Source organism: Podarcis pityusensis (genome assembly GCF_964106645.2).
Source record: "Podarcis pityusensis genome assembly, chromosome: 16".
Classification (NCBI taxonomy): Eukaryota; Metazoa; Chordata; class Lepidosauria; order Squamata; family Lacertidae; genus Podarcis; species Podarcis pityusensis.
In genome coordinates, this window is record NC_138041.1 from 9,595,507 (window position 1) to 9,614,499 (window position 18,993).

At 51.3% G+C, this 18,993-nt stretch overlaps 1 protein-coding gene and 1 long non-coding RNA gene across 3 annotated transcripts in view; both read left to right on the top strand.

Moving 5' to 3' along the window:
• Positions 1-506: 506 nt before the first annotated feature.
• Positions 507-18,993, top strand: part of EFNA3 (ephrin A3) — a 58,983-nt gene continuing 40,496 nt past the window's right edge. For both annotated transcript variants that reach the window (XM_080984817.1, XM_080984818.1), the window contains exon 1: positions 507-975. In XM_080984817.1, coding sequence (XP_080840943.1) covers positions 545-975 — 431 coding nt within the window. In that variant the 5' untranslated portion in view covers positions 507-544. The remainder of the gene's footprint in view (positions 976-18,993) is intronic.
• On the top strand, positions 1,791-5,775 carry LOC308465199. The gene is made up of 2 exons (XR_013980344.1): positions 1,791-4,834; positions 5,546-5,775. It is a non-coding gene; the product is annotated as an uncharacterized lncRNA (long non-coding RNA).

Sequence of the window (18,993 nt, forward strand, 5' to 3'; positions counted from 1 at the left end):
CCCAGATGTCCGGTGGCTGCTGATGGCAAGGCCCTCTGCCCATGCTCAGAGGCTGCGTCCCCGCTGGATTTCCCCACGTCCTGAGCGCTGCAAAGTTGTGGCATTCAAAGGCACCTTTTAAACCTTTGCAGATAAGGTGCACTCAGAGGCCCTTTCCCTTCGGTGGCCAACTTCCCCTATTTCCACAGAATTAAAAATATTATTGATGCTTTTAACATCAGCCCCTCTCTCATTCACAAGTGAGTCCCAAGGACAAAGCCCCGGGGGAATGCTGAGGCAAAGGCACTCTTCCCATGCCCAGGGGCCTGTCCCTGTGATTTTTGACTCCGCAAAGAATTCAAAACAGCCTTGGCACAAATGTAATATTTTATATGGGGGAGAAGGTGGAAGGAAAGGTGTGTGTTTGAAAGGGAGGGGGTTCTCCAGATGTGCTGCGAGGGGGGGCTTTTTAAAAAGGGGGCGGGGCGTAGTGGCCGGACACGGACACGCCTCCATCGCCTGTAATCGAAAGCAAAGGGCGCGCCAGGAAAGGGACCCCCAATAGATGGAGAGACGCGTCGGGCGCGCAGCGTGGGGAGCCCGTGGGAAAGATCGGGCGCGCGCGGCGTGCAGGGAGCGCGCGAGGGGGGCGGTCCCGGGGCCGGAGGCGCGCAAGGAGGAGGGAAGGAGGAGCCTCGGCGGCGCTGGGGGCTCCGGCGGCGAAGAGGAGGAGGAGGAGGAGGACGGCGGCGGCTCCGATCGCCTTTGGATCTCTTTCTCGCCCTCGCTCTCCGTTCCGGCGGCTTCGCCTCTCGTGCACGGTCGCGCCTGGCGCTGCGCTGCCCCGGCCGGCGGGATGGCCGCGCTCCTGCTGCTGCCGCCGCCGCCTGCCCCGCCGCTCCTGCTGCTCCTCCCGCTGCTCTGCTTGCTGTGCCACGGCCCCGCCGGCAGCCTCGGCAACCGGCACGCGGTGCATTGGAACAGCTCCAACCCGCAGTGAGTACCGGACCCGGTGGTTTGGGGGGGGTGGGTGGGAGTGGGGTCGCGGGAGAAGGGATGGGGGGACGACGGTGGGTTTTTTTTTTTTTAAAGGGGGGTTGCTCCAGGAGAAGAGATCGGGCTCCGTTAGTCCGTTTGCGCCTGTATATCCCTGGACCCCCGGAATTTGCCCCGGCGCGGGAGGCGAAGGTGGGTGTTAGGCAAAGAGGGGTCGGCGGGTGAGGTGGGAGAGGGCGCGCGTGCACTGCATAAGGGGGGGGAGGGGGTGTCTGGGAGGAGGGGGTGCGCGTGCACGTGGACGGGGCGAGGGCACGTGCGCGGTGGGGATCGGGGTCCGCGCGTCGCCGGAACCTGGGGATGGGGGAGCAGAGATTTCATCGGGGGGGGGGGAGGGAGCGGGGTTGTCTGCTTTTTGTCTGTGCGTCGGGAGAGATCCTGCAGAATATGAAGCTTCCTCTGCCCTCCCCCCTTCTCTCCACCCTCTTTCCTTCCTAATCGCCCCCTCCCCCAGTCTGGCGGCTGTCTGGACTGGGACCCCAGTCTCTCTTCTCTCTCTCTCTCTCCACCCCGCAACTCACCGGCACCCCCGTCTCTCCTTGCCCGTCTCCGTCCCCCCACCGTCTGTTTCTCCCCTCTAGTTTTTGCAATTTCAGCTCTGCTCCGCTTCTTAACCCCCCCCCCCCGCCGCCAAATTCCCCTAAATCCAGGCACCGTGGCCTCCATAGTGAGGTGTGTTTAGAGAGGGGGAGCGGGGCCGTCTGCGCTTTCCGAGCGAGTTTATTTGTTTATTTCCTTGACCGTCGGTTTTTTTTAAAAGGACAATTTCTCCTTAGTTCAGGGGTTTGGGGGGGTGGGCTCGATCAGACCGCGGTTGAAGGGCAACAGAGTCCTCTGTGTGTGAGAGAGAGAGACAACGTGACCTTTGCACCCCCGTGGGCACTACCAGCACCCAAAACTTGGGTGGCACACACTATTTGGGGGGGCACGCTCTGCCCTTTTTTTTAATATAACCCTCCCGATCGAGATCTCCCCATGCCTGCTGCTACCCCCAGGACTCTCGCCACAGACAGGATGCCCAACCTTGATCATGTGTGTGTGTGTGGCGTGACCTATATATCCGAACCTAGGTGTGACTCCGTGTGCCAAACCCTCGCCAGCCCTGGCACGGGTTCCCCGGCTGTTTGTGGGGCTGAGCCGCGAGACTGGCAGAGAAGACACACGCCTACCGATCTGTAGGCACGGCAGATGCGGGGGGACGTCGAGCGCCCTGCCCGCCTTGCATCCCCGGAGCACCCCGTGGCACGTGCCCAGGCAGTGCCGGGGCTCCTCTGGGAACTGGGCGAGGTTTTTTCCCCTTCTTCCTCCTCCTCCTCCTAACTGGCTGCTGCTTAGCGAGAGAGAGGGAAGGCTGTGGGGTGTTTATTGCAAAGAGAAAGGCAAAGTGCCAAGGGAGAATCTGTCTCTCTTGAACATTCATGCAGGGATTTGGAGTGTGTGTGTGTTTGCAAGGACGGAAGCTGCCTGATTGATGCCTAATCATTTCTCACAACCCCCCCCCCCGTATTTTTTTAAAATGCCTCTTTTAAAACCATCCGAGACAGGCAAGGCCGGTGTTCATCCTAGCATAGCCTTCTCTGGAGTCTAGAGAGAGACTTGGTGCTTCTAACTCAGTGCGGTCTACACTGGCCGACAGCAGCTCTTTCAGGCAGGGAGATGCCAGGGATCCAACTTAGGACCACCTGCATGCATGGACAGAGGCTCCTCCTGCTCAGCTGAGGCCTTTCAGCATCACCTTTTCACCCTTTCCAAAGGGGCTCACCTGCCTGACCCTTCCTTTGTAAATTTGCCAGGACACCACAAAGGAAACGGGCTGCCTGGATGTGAGTGTTTGGGAACACACACAGAGAGAAGGTGTGTAGTGTGTGTGTGTGGGGAGGTTAACCAGGGGGGGCTGACAGTGGGGAGCCGCAAGGTTTGAAAGCTGGAGGCATTAAGGGCATTCCTGCTCCATATTTTTTTGTTTTCCCAAGTGGGAGGGATCTGAAAGATATTTATCGCACACACCATCTCTTGATTCTCTTTTGTTTCAGAAGGAGCGTCATTTGGCTCTATTGACTGCTGGGCTCCGGCTCTATTGACTGCTGGGCTCCGTGTTTACACGCTGGCGATAGATAGCAAGTGAGAGGGGGATTGTATACACCTCCCCCCCCCCCCCCGTTTGCTTAATATGAGTCAGTTAGAGCTGCTTCCACGGGCCTGCCACTTGTATTTTGAAGTGATGCTGAAGTGTGATGGGGGGGGCGGTATATAATTTGGCCTATCCCTCTTTATTCATTCATGTGTGGTCCACTCGAATTCCTGGTGGAGTCCTGGTGGCCAGCAATGTTTTTTCCCCTCTCTCTCTCTCTCATGTGGCGGGAGGCTGATTAATCAACAAAGCCACCTGATTTCTTTACAGGGCCCAGGCAGGGCCTGCTGTGTGGCAGCAATCCTTGGCTGAGGAAGACGTGGTTCTCGGCTTGTGTAGGGACGCCTACCCCCTTTTATTTATGTGCGTAACTCTGGGATCGAACCTCCAACGAGCAGCGGCGTTGATTCCCAAGTGCATTTGGCTTGACCGGCGGCTGCTGGTGCCATGAGTGGCCCAGATCTAGAGACTTGAACAGAAAAGTGTTGTTTTGCAAGGTGGGACACCTTGCCGAGTCGCCGTTTCTCTGCGTGATTCCACCCTTCGCTTTTAAAAAAATAATAAAAAAAATCAATGGGGGCTTTAAGTAATAATCTGGAAATTGTAATGGCCGCCGAACAGAGCCACAGGGAGCCAGATCAATGGGGGAGTTAACAGCGCCTGTGTGTTGCATCTCTAATGCTCTGCCCATGGGGTGAAGCGAAGGAAGGGATACGGCCGCCGTGGGGAGACCAGGGCGGCAGCGTAAGTGGGCGGCGCCAGGCACAGGACCCTAAAAATGGGTGCTGGCTTGGCTTGGGAACAGGGTGACCCTCTGGAGGCCCACTCAGGCCAGCGCCTGTTTCCTACTCCCCGGTGGCATATCCATGCCGCTTTGCGTCTGTGGCTTCCATTTTCTCTGGGACTTGTCCGTTAACCGACGCTGGGAAGGACGGGTCGAGCCTGGAGTCCACATGTGCCCGGCTGTCTGCAAATTTCTCTCCCTCCTGCTCCCCAGTGTCTGTCCGTCCGTCCGTCCTTGGTGCGTCTGGGTCTCACGCCCTCCGTTCGTTCCCTCTCCCGCGCCTCCTTTCTGTGTGCCTCGAGGGAGGACTGTCTCCTTTGAGAATGTCTTCTGAGGCGGAAGCCCAGGCCCCATAAATTGCGCCTCTGAATTGGGCGCTGGCGGGCGCCACACAATGGCGGAGCAGCGGACGCGGGGCCCTTTGCTGGGGGGGGGGAACCTCCCCACACACCCAGCCCCTTTCCTCCGGCTAAAAAGCTTTCTAACCTGACCTGACTTTTAGTGGTTGTGTGTGAATGTGTGCGTGCGTGTGCAGCGCAGGGGTGGGGGTGGCAGTTGAAGAGAGAGGATGGTTGCTAAGGAGCCGTATCAAGGGCTCAGGTAGATCTGCTCTGCAGAGCCTGACCCACAATGCACTGGGGCTGCCTTGGCGGCAGTGATGGCAGTGGTCACAACAGGCCTAGCTCACCTGGCTTGGCTTATTTCCCGCGAGGCCTCGGCACCCCTTTCCCCGCTGGGCGCCGGGGACTCTTTTTTGGGGGCCTAGCCATTCGATGGTTGCCTTTGCTGGGGTGTCGGGGAAAGGCTTCGGTTTGGCTCCCTTTCCCTTCGGTCTTTACGTCCCCGCCAACCGCGCCGTGGGTGCTTGGCCCCCGCCTTTTGTGGTGAGCCGAGGCGTGTTGTTGGGGGGGCGGGGGGTCCCTGCCGCAGAGCCGAGTTGCCGGCGCGTCGGGGATATTTATGGCGGAGCAGTGCGGCAGTGTTGGTTTCACTGCAGCCGCACGCGCCGTACATAGCCTTGCGCGCTGGGATTTTGGGGATAAATTATCGGCGGAATTGGTCCTTGTGGGGCCCCGGTCACCGGGTGCTTAGACAAGCCATAAACAAACCCCCGCGAGACACCTGTCATGGGGATGAGGTTGCTCTGGAGACATTTTGACCTGACAGCATTGAAAGTGTTCCTGCGGCCTTAGGGTGCTGGGCTTTGAGAACAAGCGCAGTAGCCCTTCCTGGGATGGAGACGAGACGATGCCCCATTTCTTCCACCTCTGAGAAGCTGCTTGCTTTCCCCTATTCCCCTGGAGAGACATTAGGGAGCATTCCTTCTCCTCCATACAAAGCTTGTTTGTGTTTATGAATATCCAGTTTTCCTCTCATTCCAACTGCTGCTGAAGCAGGTTGCTCTTATTATCCAGGATCGGGGAGGGAATGAGTTTTTTGACGTCTGCCCTGTCCCCCGCCCCCAAACCCGTTTCATCAATGCGGCGTCTTACACACACACACACACACACAGAGAGAGAGAGAGAGAGAGAGAACGAACGTGCCCCACTGGTCTATTTCTGCCTGCTTTGACTTATGTGTGCCACTCTCCTCAGGACCACATTTCCTGTAAACCCACAATGAGATGGAGGTTTGCCATTGGTTTTGGAGGCTCCAAGATGGCTTCAATGCTAGGTTTTCGCTCCATCACCCGTCCCATCACCTTTCAGTAACCGGCATGGCCTTAGTGGATTACCCTTAGGTCGAAGAAACGCTTTGCATTTCTGGGAGTTTGATAGGTTTTTTAAAATAAATAAATAAAAATTGGCTGCAGAGTTCCAAAAGAGCCATGGTTCTTACATTTTTCTAGGCACTTGGGTGAACTGCAGCCTGGGATTTTCCCAGATTGGACATCAACACAACCCGATCCTCTCCTCCAAATATTGTATTAGACATGAAACTGATGCCACCTGCCTGAGTTTGGTCTCCCATCCCTTTTATTTTTAAGTCTCTCATGCCTGCTCCGAGATTATGGTGGCGGTTGTTATTGTTGTCCTCAGACTCCCTGCAGAAAAGGTGTCCTCCGCTCCCCAAAAATCTCTGGGGTCCACACCCCTCTTGCTTTTTAAGCAGGTCCCTGTGTCACACTGGTGTGTATCTGTGTGTTTTTCCGGACAAGGGCAGATGTGACTGGTGTGCTGATGAGCTGCAGAGCTGCTGATTGGTCCAGGATGGGCGGAGGAAAGGTTGGGAGGTGGTCTTCTTTAGAGGGTCCTGCATACAAAAGCTCCACACATCTCTCAGTCTTATTTCTCAGTCTTCAAACGAGGTTCAAATGCTCCCTGCCCCTTTAAAAACAGAGAGCCAACTGGAGTTGGTTGGGGAATAGCTTGAATTAGGAAACCTTTAAACTTCTTACCATTTTCTTTTTAAAAAAGACAGGCTGGCATGTTATTCATGGAAGGTTTCTGGTCCTCATGCTCTGAAAGCAGGGAACAGTGTTAGAAACATCAATAGTATGGGGGTATGTGGAACACTGGCATTATCTTAACAGGAGGGAGAAGAATGCCAGCTTAAATTTTGCCACATTTTAGTGGGTAGACATCTGAGTAAGCGTGTGTGCGTGTGGAAATACTCCCAATATTCTTTATGGGGCTATCAAATCAGTGTTTCGCAGCCCTGTTGAGCCAAGCGTGGGGAATCTGTGCCCCACCGGAAGTGTTCAGACTACAACTCCCATCATCCATAACTAATGGGAGTTGGAGAGCCACTGATTCCCCATCTTTGGCGCAGAGGGATTTTTTGGCGGGGAGGGATATTGCTAGGTCACATTCACAGCTTCCTCCTGTGGAGGAATTTCTACGCAGGAAATTAACACACAAACCGCGGACAGCTTGTTGCAAGCTGTATTCTCGCATGTGGGTTCACATGGCCTGCGAATGTGTGCTGAGCATTTCAGACCCCATCCTCACCATCCGTTTAAAGCACTCTTGATACCACTGTCCCCCCCCAGAGAATCGTGGGAACTGTAGTTTAAGGGCTCTGAGAGTTGTTAGGAGGCACTCCCTCACAGAGCTACAATTCCCACAGGTCCCTGGGAAGAAGGATGGGTTGTTATACCACTCTGGGAACTGTAGCGCTGTGTGGAGAAGGGCTGTATAGCTCAGTGGCAGAGTACCTACTCCCAAATTCAATCTGTGGCATCTCCAGGTAGCCTTGCCTATCTCATGGGCTTGTAGTGGACTGACTACAGCAGGGTAGGGACTCTTCGGCCCTCTGTATGTTGCTGGACTTCAACTCCCGTCGGCCCCACCAAACATTGCCCTTGCCCAGTGGTGATGGGAGTTGCAGTTCAGCAACATATGGAGGACCAAATGTTCCCCTTCTCTGAGCTACAGGCTCATACAAGGCCATTTTCCCGGTGGCAACTTGGAATCCCTTCCAGGCGATGATGCAGAGAAGCTACCCAAAAGCCGGTTGTCTTCCTTTCAGACCCGCAATTATTTATACATAAAGTTGGGCGGGCAGACCAGCTAGGAAAGGAGATGTTGTGGACTAGGAACTTGTGTGGACGTGCTGGTGAGGCTGGGCTCCTAACCCCATGTGCACACCGTGAGGAGGAGCTCCCCGGAGGAAAGGCAAGATTCAGATGTGATGCATATCTCAAACCCACAGAGCCTGTGTATACGATCATGGCGCTCAACACCCTGTAGCAAGGTTGGGCAAGCTGTGGGCCAGCTAGCCTGGCTGATGCTCAAGGAAGATGGCCAGTAGCCAGGGACAATGGGAGCTGGAGTCCAGCAATGTGGTTTCTCATCCTTGGGATAGCTCAGTCGGTAGAGCATGAGACTTTTAATCTTGGGCAGAAGATTCCTGCATTGCTGGGGTTTGGGCCAGGTGACCCCTGTGGTCCCTTCCAACACTACAATTCTATGATTCTGTAAAAAAAACACAAGGAACACCTCTCCTCATATAAAGCAACCCAGACCCAGAGATCATCCTTTGAGGCCCTTCTTCATGTGCCTCCTCCACGAGAGGTCCGGAGGGTGGCAACACGAGAATGGGCCTTTCCTGTGGTGGCTCCCTGTTTGTGGAATGTTCTCCCCATTTGTGGAATGTTTGGTGCCTCCATTATATACCTTCAGGTGCCAGGCAAAATGTTCTTATTTGCCAGGCCTTTGGTTGATTCTATGGCCTTTTAAATGTGTTTGTGGGATGGGGGGGTGGTTATGCTTTTGTTTTGACTATATATTTTGTAGTTCTTATCCTGTATTCTTACGTTGTGAACTACCCTGAGATCTTCGCCCTGATCGCTTCTCGGCCTTTTGGCTTAGATCAGCGCCTATCATGTCCAACAACCTTTTTCCATAGCAGACGATTGCTGCAGTGTTAGAAATTAGCCAGGGGCCAGGCGCATTTTGCCGCTGGCTTGGGTCCAATTGCAACCACGTGGAGATCTCTGGATGCCAGGCGGGCGACTAGGGAAAACCAAATGTCATTTAGAAAAGAAGGCTCTGGAATGTTTTCCTTGAAGCCTGAATTTGTTTTCTTCTGGATTGTTTTATTTGATGTTTTAATGTGTCGTAAACCACTTTGAGAGTTGCTCTCTAAAATGTAAAGCTGCATAGAAATGAAATGAATAAGAATAATACTAAGTCCAATTGCAAAAAAAAAAAAAAAAAAAACCACACACACACACACAAAAACCCCAGCATCTAGACATTTTGTTGTGGCAACTATGACCTAGGTTTAAGGTGCCATTTGGCGATTAGTTTATATATCTGAATTTCTAACACTGCCAACAAGATGCTTATGGGAAACCTACAAGCAGGACTTTGAGCACCACAGCGCTCTCTCCAACAGCAGACTAGTGTTGGGCAATACCAGTTTTTCAGCATCGCAGTACAGTGGTACCTCTGGTTGCGAACGGGATCTGTTCCGGAGGCCCGTTCACAACATGAAAAGAGCGCAACCTGCAGCGGCATGTCTGTGCACGCGCAGGTTGCGATTGGCTTCTGCGCATGCACGTGACGTCATTTTGCGCTTCTGCACATGCGCGAGCGGCGAAACCCGGAAGTAACCCTTTCAGGTACTTCCGGGTTGGTGCGGGACATAACCTGAAATAACGTAACATGAGGTATGACTGTATATCACCAGCCAAACATCTGGCGATATACCACGGTGTTGAAAACACAAGCTGCTTTGGTCTCAGCCTGCAAGGTAGCGGGTGAAATTGCCACAGCTCTCACCATCCCCAGTGTCCCCCCCCCACTTGTGGCGGGTGCCAGTGCCGGGCTGGGGGATCCCTTGATTGCTTGGAGGGGAGCGGCAACCACACTCTCCTCAGCTGAGCAGTTAAAAGATCCAGAAGGAGGAACAAGCTGTATTGGTGCCTCGCCAATGTAGCTTTTTTCTCCCTGTGCACAGTTATGAGGTCAGAGTGGGATGTCAGCTTCACTCAGCTGTATATCGCTGGTAAAACCGCCACCACTCCTGAGTCCCTCTGCTAGCGACGCTCCGCTGGAGGAAGTCGCTAGCAGAGGGACTCGGGAACGGTGGCCGTTTCACCAACGATATACCGCTGAGTGAAGCCGACATCACGGTCTGCTCCTCATACCGGTCCTGGGTGATATATTGATATATCGCCCCAGCCAAAGCAGACACAGTCTTCGTATCTCATAGCCATTAATCCAGTCCAGACTCCTGTTCTTATGGCCCCCAGCCAGATGCACCAGTTGGAAGCCCCCAGCTGAACCTGAGCACAGCAGCATCCACTCTCCCCACCTGCGATTCCTAGCATTTGGCATTCAGCAGGGCACTGTCTCTGGCAGTCGATGTAGGAACATAGCCATGGATAACCCTGTCCTCCAGGAACTAAGCCAGCATCCCTGCTGCATTGAGGGTGTGTGTGTGGCTTCTGCCCCAAGTCCTTCCTTGACAGCATCGCTGCTCAGGATCCTGGGAAATGGGATGCTTGGCTTGGCAGGCCAGTGGCCCAACCCAGCACAGCTCTCTTCGCTACATGCTAAAGCACATTTGCTCCTAAGAGCATCTTCTTTTATCTACCGGCGCATCCAGCGATGTAACACACAGAATGCCAGAAAAAGCCAGTCTTAATCAGACTGCTGGTCCCATGGGATTGTGGTTATTTATTTTGTGTAGATGATCCTTTTCCCTGTTGCTAGGGACACACTTTCCGTTTTTTTTTCTTTTCTTTTTAAGGTCTAGTTCTCATTTGAGGTGATGAGTATGTGCCTTGTCTGCACTGCTTCCAGACCTCCGGTGAGCGTCCACGTGACTGGATGCTGCTCTGTGCCAGTGGCAACAAACAAACATTCCCTGCAGGTAGAAAACTAGGGAGACAGGTTGTATATAGCCTTGCTTCTCCCTGAGAAGCTAGCTTTCTCTGTGAAGGGAATGGTTTCTGATGGAGGATAATTTCCATCGGGTAAATCTCCACTTGCATTCTGGGTTCAGCCCATCCCTGGTACAGTGGTACCTCGGGTTAAGTACTTAATTCGTTCCAGAGGTCCGTTCTTAACCTGAAACTGTTCTTAACCTGAAGCACCACTTTAGCTAATGGGGCCTCCCACTGCTTCCGTGCCGCCGGAGCACGATTTCTGTTCTCATCCTGAAGCAAAGTTTTTAACCCGAGGTACTATTTCTAGGTTAGCGGAGTCTGTAACCTGAAGCGCCTGTAACCCAAGGTACCACTGCATAAGGCAAAAGCTTCTTTTTTAAAAAACCAGCCAACCCATCGTGCTTCTTGTGAATGGGGTCTCCCGATTTTGGGATGATTCAACAGATGAGCTGATCAGGGGCAGAGGTAGAAAAGGTTTTCACCCTCACATGATGTGTCAGGCTACTGCAGGCCAGGATGGGGGTTTTTTTGGGGGGGGGGGGAGGGAGGTGTTGCCATGAAGGAGCTTTCGGAAAATCTGTTTCTGCTGTGCCTTCTAAGATGTTCCACACCCAGGAGAGGTTTGCTCCTTGCTCTCCCCCTTCCACCCGCCCAGATCGCTCTTAGGGCCACTTTCAAACATGATTGCCTTCTCTCCAGCGCTGTTAAAAAGCTTTCACCGTGTCAATGCTCCATGTGGAATCAGCGATATCAAGCATCAGTGCATGAATTATTGGCAGGGGGCTGATGTGCGGGAGGGTGCCGTAATGAAACGGGGGAAATAGGAAGCTGTCCTGGGCTGAGTGATTTTGACTCCTCCAGCCTGGTTTGGTGAGCTCTGACTGAATGCTGCTCTGCAGGATCCCAAGCAGCGAAGGATCTCCCCTGCCCCTTCTGCCTGATCCTTTCAACTTGGGTGGTGAGGGACCTTTGGTCCTCTGGATGCTGCTACACTACAACTCCCACCATCCCTGGCTGTTGACCATGCAGAGGCGGCTGGGAGTTGTAGTTCCGCAACATCTGGGGGGGCACTGGTTGCCTCACACTTGTTCTTGCTGAGGATGAAGCCAGGGAACCAAGCAGGGGATGAAGCCAAGCTGTTGCCCCTCCCCTAGCTAGCAGGACCAGTGGTCAGGGATGATGGGAATTGTAGTCCCCAAACAGCTGGAGACCCAAGTTTGGGAAACACTTTTGTAGTGGGTTAATATTTGGGAGGCATAGCCGGGGAATGGAGCAAGCAGGGGCACAGCTCCTAATATCTAGATACTACGGTATTTTTATACTCTGGCTTAATGAAATAAAACCTGGCAGCGAAAACGTATGTGTGTGTTTGTCTTGTAATGCAAAATGCTACTTAAAATATAAGCCTACTAGAATATTTTTTTTTTAAGTGCAATGGATCTGTAACAGATCAGCAGAGCATTATTAGTAGTAAAATTGTTGTTTTTTTAATGGTCAAAAGGCACCAGCTGCCCTCTGCTAAAAGCCTAAGAGTCAAGAGGAACTGTGTGCGGCCTGCCTTAGTTTCTGAGGCCCATGTGTCAATCAAATAATCCAACATTCTAAAACATTTCATTAATTTTTATAATGAAATGTTTTAGAATGTTGGATTATTTGATTGTTTGATTATTTGTTTGTTGTTAGCCGCCCTGAGCCTGGCTTTGGCTGGGGAGGGCGGGATATAAATAAAATTTATTATTATTATTATTATTATTATTATTATTATTATTCTGAGGCCTACCTCTGGGCTTGTGTTGTGGCTTGCCTGGCTGGTTGTGGGTGCTTTGAGTCCAATTTGTGCTTATTTAATCAGGCTTAAAGCCAGAGAAGGGCCTTTAGTAAGGGGGGGGGGAGACCTGTGGCCACCCAGATGTTGTTGGACTCCAACTCCCATCAGCCCCTGCAATGTCCAATGTTCAGGGATGATGGGAATTGGAGTCCTGCAACACCTGGAAGATGACCAGGTCCCCCCATCCCTGCCCTCCTCCAACTGACAGCCAACTTCCAGAATCTAGAGGTTTCTGCTCCCCCTTACCCCATCCCATTTTGGTTGCTGTGCTCTCGCGCAATTTCAGAGCATGATTCCCCTCAAACATGATTGGGGGGGGCACACAAAAAGTGCTCTTTTTTGGGGGGGGAACTGTGATGTGAAATCGCGCAAGATCACAGCAACCAAAATGGCTGCCGTGTCCCCGCAATTAAAAAAAAGAAAAGAAGATGGGGTCCGGAAGATGGCGTCCCAGATTTTGGCTTCAAAGTGTTAGAGGGTATGCAGATTATTAGCATGGGATCGCTTGGAGCTCGACTTGTGACCTTTGGTCTACAAGCATGACATTGTTGTAAGACATCAGTTGTGTGGAGCAATGGCGGCTAGAAGTCGCCAAGGAGAGTGGTCTTTTGATAAATTTCCTCCTGGCCCATTCGCTATGAGGCTTAACGCACACACCCCGAGTTTAAGAACTGAAACGTTGTGTAAAAACCATTGACAAGAAGTCTTGTGGCACCTTAAACCCAGGCAAATTTATTATGGCATCGGTTTTCATGGGCCAGAGTTTGCCTTATAACACAGTTCACCCTCTGGAAAAACTGTGTAGGTTTAATTGGTTTCTGTGATGTTTTGGCTCTGGGCTCAATCCATACACCATGGATTAAAATGTGGTCAAGGGTATATCCCATGGGAATCTCTGACTGGTAGAAAACTTTCCTGAATGGGATTTCACTCCACTGCCAAATATATATATATATTTTTCCTGTGCTAATTTTTTCTGCGGAATTTTTTCCCTTTTTCATAACATCATTAGTAACAAATGCTGATTGCCAATGCCCTATTACACGGCGGCTGGCAGGTTCAAAAGTTTTCAGCTTTCCTTTGCTAAATACAAATAAAATAAATCTGCAAAATTAGATCACATGGGCATCGATGAATTTCCCAATGCGAAACCTTCTGGTGGAAGTGACCTTATGGGAATTAGCCTAATGTGGATGAGAAAATTCTCCAGAAAAATGTCTGTGGCTAATTTTCTCCCCATAAAATTCACACCACAGTGTTTCAGGGATCTTAATTACAACCCTGCCTGTCTCTGTTCACACACACACACACACACACACACACACTTCCTTTCTGTTGGCACATCACTGCTCTGCTTTCACCATCCTATTTAACATCTCCTGTGATTCTTCTCTGGGTGCGCCCGACTCTTCCTGAGCCTTTCACAAGAGCAGGGTGGGGAGTGAAGAAGAGCTGGCTGGTTGGGCGTGTGCTGATCTGTCAGCGGCTGCGTGGGTAGCATTCCTGAATGGAGAGATGCTTCTTTCTTCTGCCTTCCCACCCACCCTGACCCGCGTCACGGCAGGACCATGACAGGTGGTGAAGTCCAGAGGCCCACCTAGTCCAGAATTCTGCAAGCGGGATTGGTTTTTTTTTCTCCCACTCTCTCATAACACACAACTCCCGACACCCACAATCTATTGCTCCCCTTTTCTCTAAACTTTAAAAAAAATATATTCCCAAATGCATCAGCCTTTCCTCAGTCAAGAGTCGTTCCATCCACTGGTTCATTTCGGTTGCCCTTGTCTGATCCTTTCCCGCAGTATCCTAGCTGTTCCCAACTATTCCTCATAGGAGTTGCTTTCCAGATCCTCTCTGTCAACCGGTCTTCCTTTTCCGAACACGCGCCCCTTCGTCAACACCCTCTTTGGAGTGCCGTAGACAGCATTCTGGAAGCGACAGGCTCAGCTTCCTTACAGGGCTTGTAATTCTCCACTGGATCCTAATTCCACCCAGTGCAAAAAGATGGGGAAGAATTACCCTCCTTTTGTGTCTCTGCAAGAGCCTCTGCTCTGGGCTGGCTTGTTCCAGAGGTGCAACAGGCAGCCTCGCCTGAGGGCGTCTCCTTCTGCTTGCCATCCCGTTCACAGCCCAAGTGGAGTCTAGTTGGAAGGAAGCAAATCCTACAGAGGCAGCTGCCTCTTATTCTGGGGGTGGGTCCGTTGGCGCTCATGGGAGCCTTTAAATAATTTTTTGGTGTGTTGCTTGCAGTGCGCTAATGTGCCCCAAACGCACACTTTGGAAATCATTGCTTTGGGCTGTAGCAAAAGCAATCGCTGAGAGTGTGGCGCCGTCTTAAAAAGATAAACACATTTTATTGTGGTGCGCAATTTTGTGGTGTCCGCGGCACAGCTACCCTCCGTTTGTGTGGAAGGGGTTTTGTGCCCCCTTGACCCTTCCCAAACACGCCGCGTTTCCGCTCTCTGTTCCGCTACGGTAACCTAACTGCTCGTGACCGATCTTAAATTCAATCTTGTTCCTTTGTTTTGTGCAGTGGCGTCTCTGCCGCGGAATGCCGAGCAAAAACCAGCCGCTTGGATCTTTTCGAGTTGCCTGGCTTTCTCTCTGCTAAGGCGCATGCCATAGAAATGATTGAAAGTGAGTTGATGGGAATCTGTGCAAAGTCCCAACCTGTCAACCTGCCTTCTGCTTCAATAACTCGCAGGCGGCGTGCGCCCCAATGCTGAGCGGTCTGGAGAGAAATTGTGGCTTTCCTGAGCCCGAGCACCCCTCCTGCCTGTTGTGTCTCTGTATGATTCCCTGTTCTGGGCTGCCTCATTCCCCATTTATTGTTTATTAAATTTGTATACCACCCCATACCTGCAGACCCTCCAAGTATCCCTATTCTCCAGGGACAGTCCTGGATTTACAGAAGCTGTCCCAGTTTCTGATTTGATCCCAGAATGTCCCGCTTTTCCTTAGGACGTCCCTATTTTCGTCTGAGAAATGTTGGAGGGCATGTAGTTATGCGACCCCCAAGTCAAGGAGATAAGTAACTATACAACTTTTAGAAGACATCTGAAGGCAGCCCTGTATAGGGAATGTTTAATGTTTTATTATGTTTTATATATGTTGCAAGCCGCCCAGAGTGGCTGTGGCAACCCGGTCAGATGGGTGCAGTATAAATAAAAAAATATTATTGTTGTTGTTAGGGAATAGAGTATCCCTATTTTCAGCAGAGAAATGTTGGAGGTTATGTACCCATAGATCTCAGGTCAGTTCACAATATAAAATCACAAGATATAAAACACAAGATATATAATAAAAAGGGCCTTGGATGTCAATCAGCCAAAGGCCTGGTTTAAGAGGAACTTTTTTGTCTGGCACCTAAAGGTGTATAATGAAGGCGCCAGGCGAACCTCCCTGGGGAAATCAATCCACAAATGGGGAACCACTGCAGAGAAGGCCCCGTTCTCTTGTTTCCACCCTCTGGCCCTCAGAGGAGGCACACAGAGAAGGGCCTCAAAAGGTGATCCCAGGGTCCGGGTAGGTTCATACGGAGAGAAATGTGTTTAAGAAAGTGGTGTTCTAAGTTATGTTTAGAAATGCACGCAAAAAGGATTCGGGTTTTATCTGAGGTTAGTCATATTTAAGAGCCGACCCACTGAAATGAATGGACCTTAGTCACACCCATCAGTTTCAATATATTTACTCCTGAGTATGACTAACGTTGACTCCAGCCCAAAAGCTGGATTCGAATGCTAATCTTTCTGTGGATTTTTAAAAATTGAAAAATAAAGATAGTATATATTTTGCGCAGGCATGGCACAGAACAGACTTATGAATGAACAATTCTGAAATGGACATGGAAAGGAAATAAACCAGGGGTTACCCAACATTCTGTTCTCCAGATATGGTTGAACTCCCAGTTCCCATCACCCCGACCATTGGCCATGCTAGCTGGGATTGATGGGAGTTCGGAGGGCACAATTTTGGCTCCCCTTGAAATAGGCAGATCGGTTTTATCCTTAAAATCATCCCTCCAACACATACACACACCCTTGCTTTGCAGGGAATTGTCATGGCACAGGATGGGCTCCTCTTACTGCTTTTGCACCCAGTTAGACAACTTCTTGGAGGATAAAGCCAAATCGATAGTTGCTGGCCCCTATGGCTGTGTTTTCCCTCCCACGTCGGAGGCAGTGATGTGCATCTGAATACCAGTTTCCTGTGAATCACGAGTGAGGAGAGTTGCTTTTGAGCTCAGGTCCTGCTTGCGGGCTTCCCATTGGGGCACCCACTGTTGGCCACTGTGTGAGCAGGATGATGCCCTGGCCTGATCCAACAGCCAGGCTGTTTGTACAGTTATACCTCATGTTACATTTGCTTCAGGTTGCGCGTTTTCAGGTTGCGTCCCGCGGCGACCCGGAAGTACCGGAAAGGGTTACTTCCGGGTTTCGCCGCTTGCGCATGCGCAGAAGCGCAAAAATAACATCATACGCATGTGCAGAAGTGGCGAATTGCAACCCGCGCGTGCGCAGACGCGGCTTGCGTTCCTTTCAAGTTGCGAATGGGGCTCCGGAACGGATCCTGTTCGCAACCAGAGGTACCACTGTATATCCAAATGCTCATCAGTTAAATTTGGAGGAAGGGCTGCCCCATCCTTGTGAGAAGCCAGGGGAACATGGGAACCAGGCTTATAATGAGCCAGAATCTAACCCGCCAGGATTTCAGGCCAGGGGGCATCCCCAGCCTTAGCTGGCGTCACCAGGGATCAAACCTGCACTCTTTTCCGCTGCCTTCCCTTCCAATGCTTGCTGACGTCTCATTGCTAAATCCAATTTGCTCCACTGATGATCTATGACCCTTCCAGACAGCAGGAAAAAGGTTGCCTTATACAGAGTCAGTCCAACTGGTCCATCGGTGTCACCTACAAACTGACTGGCAGCAGCTCTCCATGGTTTCCCTGCCACCAGGGTCTGAACCTGGAACTTTCGGCATTCAAGGCAGATGCGTCGCCATGGAATAAAGTTCAAGTTCTGGTCCTCCTGTTTCTGACGAATGGGCTGGTTTTAATTGGGAGCTGATTTATGACTTCATTCCCAGCCCTACCTGGAGATGCCAGGATTGAACCTGGGTCCTTCTGCATACAAAGCAGGTGCTCCCGCCAAGCTACAGGTCTTTTCTCTCTCCGAGTCACCTGGAAGCAGCAGCCGCATCCTTCCCTGCGTCCGGACACAGACGGAGGAGAGGTTGAGAGCTCCAGCGCTGTGTAAACAGCACCATCCCACCCATTTGTACCTGTTTAAAGAGGGATTACGCATCTGAAGCAGAAAATCCCCGATTTTAATACCAGTTCAAGGAGCCGGGCCTTTTTTAACAACAGGGAGGAATCAACTTGAGGGCAGCCAAGGTGGGGCTCTCATCATCATTATTATTTTTTGTGGGGGGGGGAGATGGTGGTGGCTGGCGGGAGATCAGAGAGGTGCGGTTTTGACACGCCAGGCGAGTGCCAGTTGCAGCGAGCAGGGAAGAGAGCAGCACTCCATCCGGATCGGCAAGTTGGGGGGGGGAATGCGCAGAACCTTAATCCAGATTAACCCCAGGGTGGAGATTAAAGGGTATTTTTTTTACAGTCATCTTAATCCTGTTAAGCAAAGCCCCTCTCCTCCTCCTCCTCCTCCTCCTTTTTTCAAATTCTCCTTTTGCGCGCTCTTTCTCTTTCTTTCTCTCTTCATACAGCCGACCCAGCCAGGCTCTGAAGTCTTGAGCCAGGATCGAGAAGAATCGCAGAATTTTCTTAGAAAGACAATAAATAAGCTTCTCCCGGGAGTGTGTTAGAGGCAGCGTTGTTAAGTATCATAGGACTGCCTCCATGCTGGCTGGGAATTTGATGCCACAACGTAGGAGTAAGCCCTGGAAGTTGTTTTGGTTATTATTATTATTATTATTATTATTATTATTATTACTTTGGGTTGTTGTTTTTTTACCCCGGAACAATAAATCAAAGTCTTTTGTTAGGGTTGTCATCAGATTCCATGATATATTTCCGATGTGACTAATGTTCTTCGCTGAACAGGGTGCAATATAAAGGGATATTTTCAACCTGTTTTCTTTCTGAATTGCCCCGGGAATTGCCCCTTTCCATGCCTGTTGTTGCTGTTGTTGTTTAGTCGTGTCTGCCTCTTCGTGACCCCATGGACCAGAGCACGCCAGGCACTCCTGTCTTCCACTGCTTCCCGCAGTTTGGTCAAACTCATGCTGGTAGCTTCGAGAACACTGTCCAACCATCTCGTCCTCTGTCCTCCCCTTCTCCTTGTGCCCTCCATCTTTCCCAACATCAGGGTCTTTTCCAGGGAGTCTTCTCATCTCATGAGGTGGCCAAAGTACTGGAGCCTCAGCTTCACGATCTGTCCTTCCAGTGAGCACTCAGGGCTGATTTCCTTCAGAATGGAGAGGTTTGATCTTCTTGCAGTCCATGGGACTCTCAAGAGTCTCCTCCAGCACCAGAATTCAAAAGCATTTCCATGCCTATCGCTACTCATGTCTAACATTGAAGGGAAGAGGTTGTTGCTCAATGCATAGAGTAGGTGCATCATTATGTGCAGAAACTCCTGGGTTGAGAACATAAGAGCCCCGCTGGATCAGGCCAGTGGTCCATCTAGTCCCTTTATCCTGTTCTCACAGTGGCCAGATAGATGTCCCAGTTGGAACCCAGCAAGCGGAACCCAAGTGCAGGATCCTTCCCTTCCTGCTTCCAACTGCTCCCCCCCCCAAAAAAAAATATCCTGGGAACTGTAGGCTAAATGTCTTTTTTTGGGGGGGGGGATTCCACTCTCAGCTACAATTCCCAGCACCCCTAACAGACTACAGTTCCCAGCAGTCTTCCGGGGGAA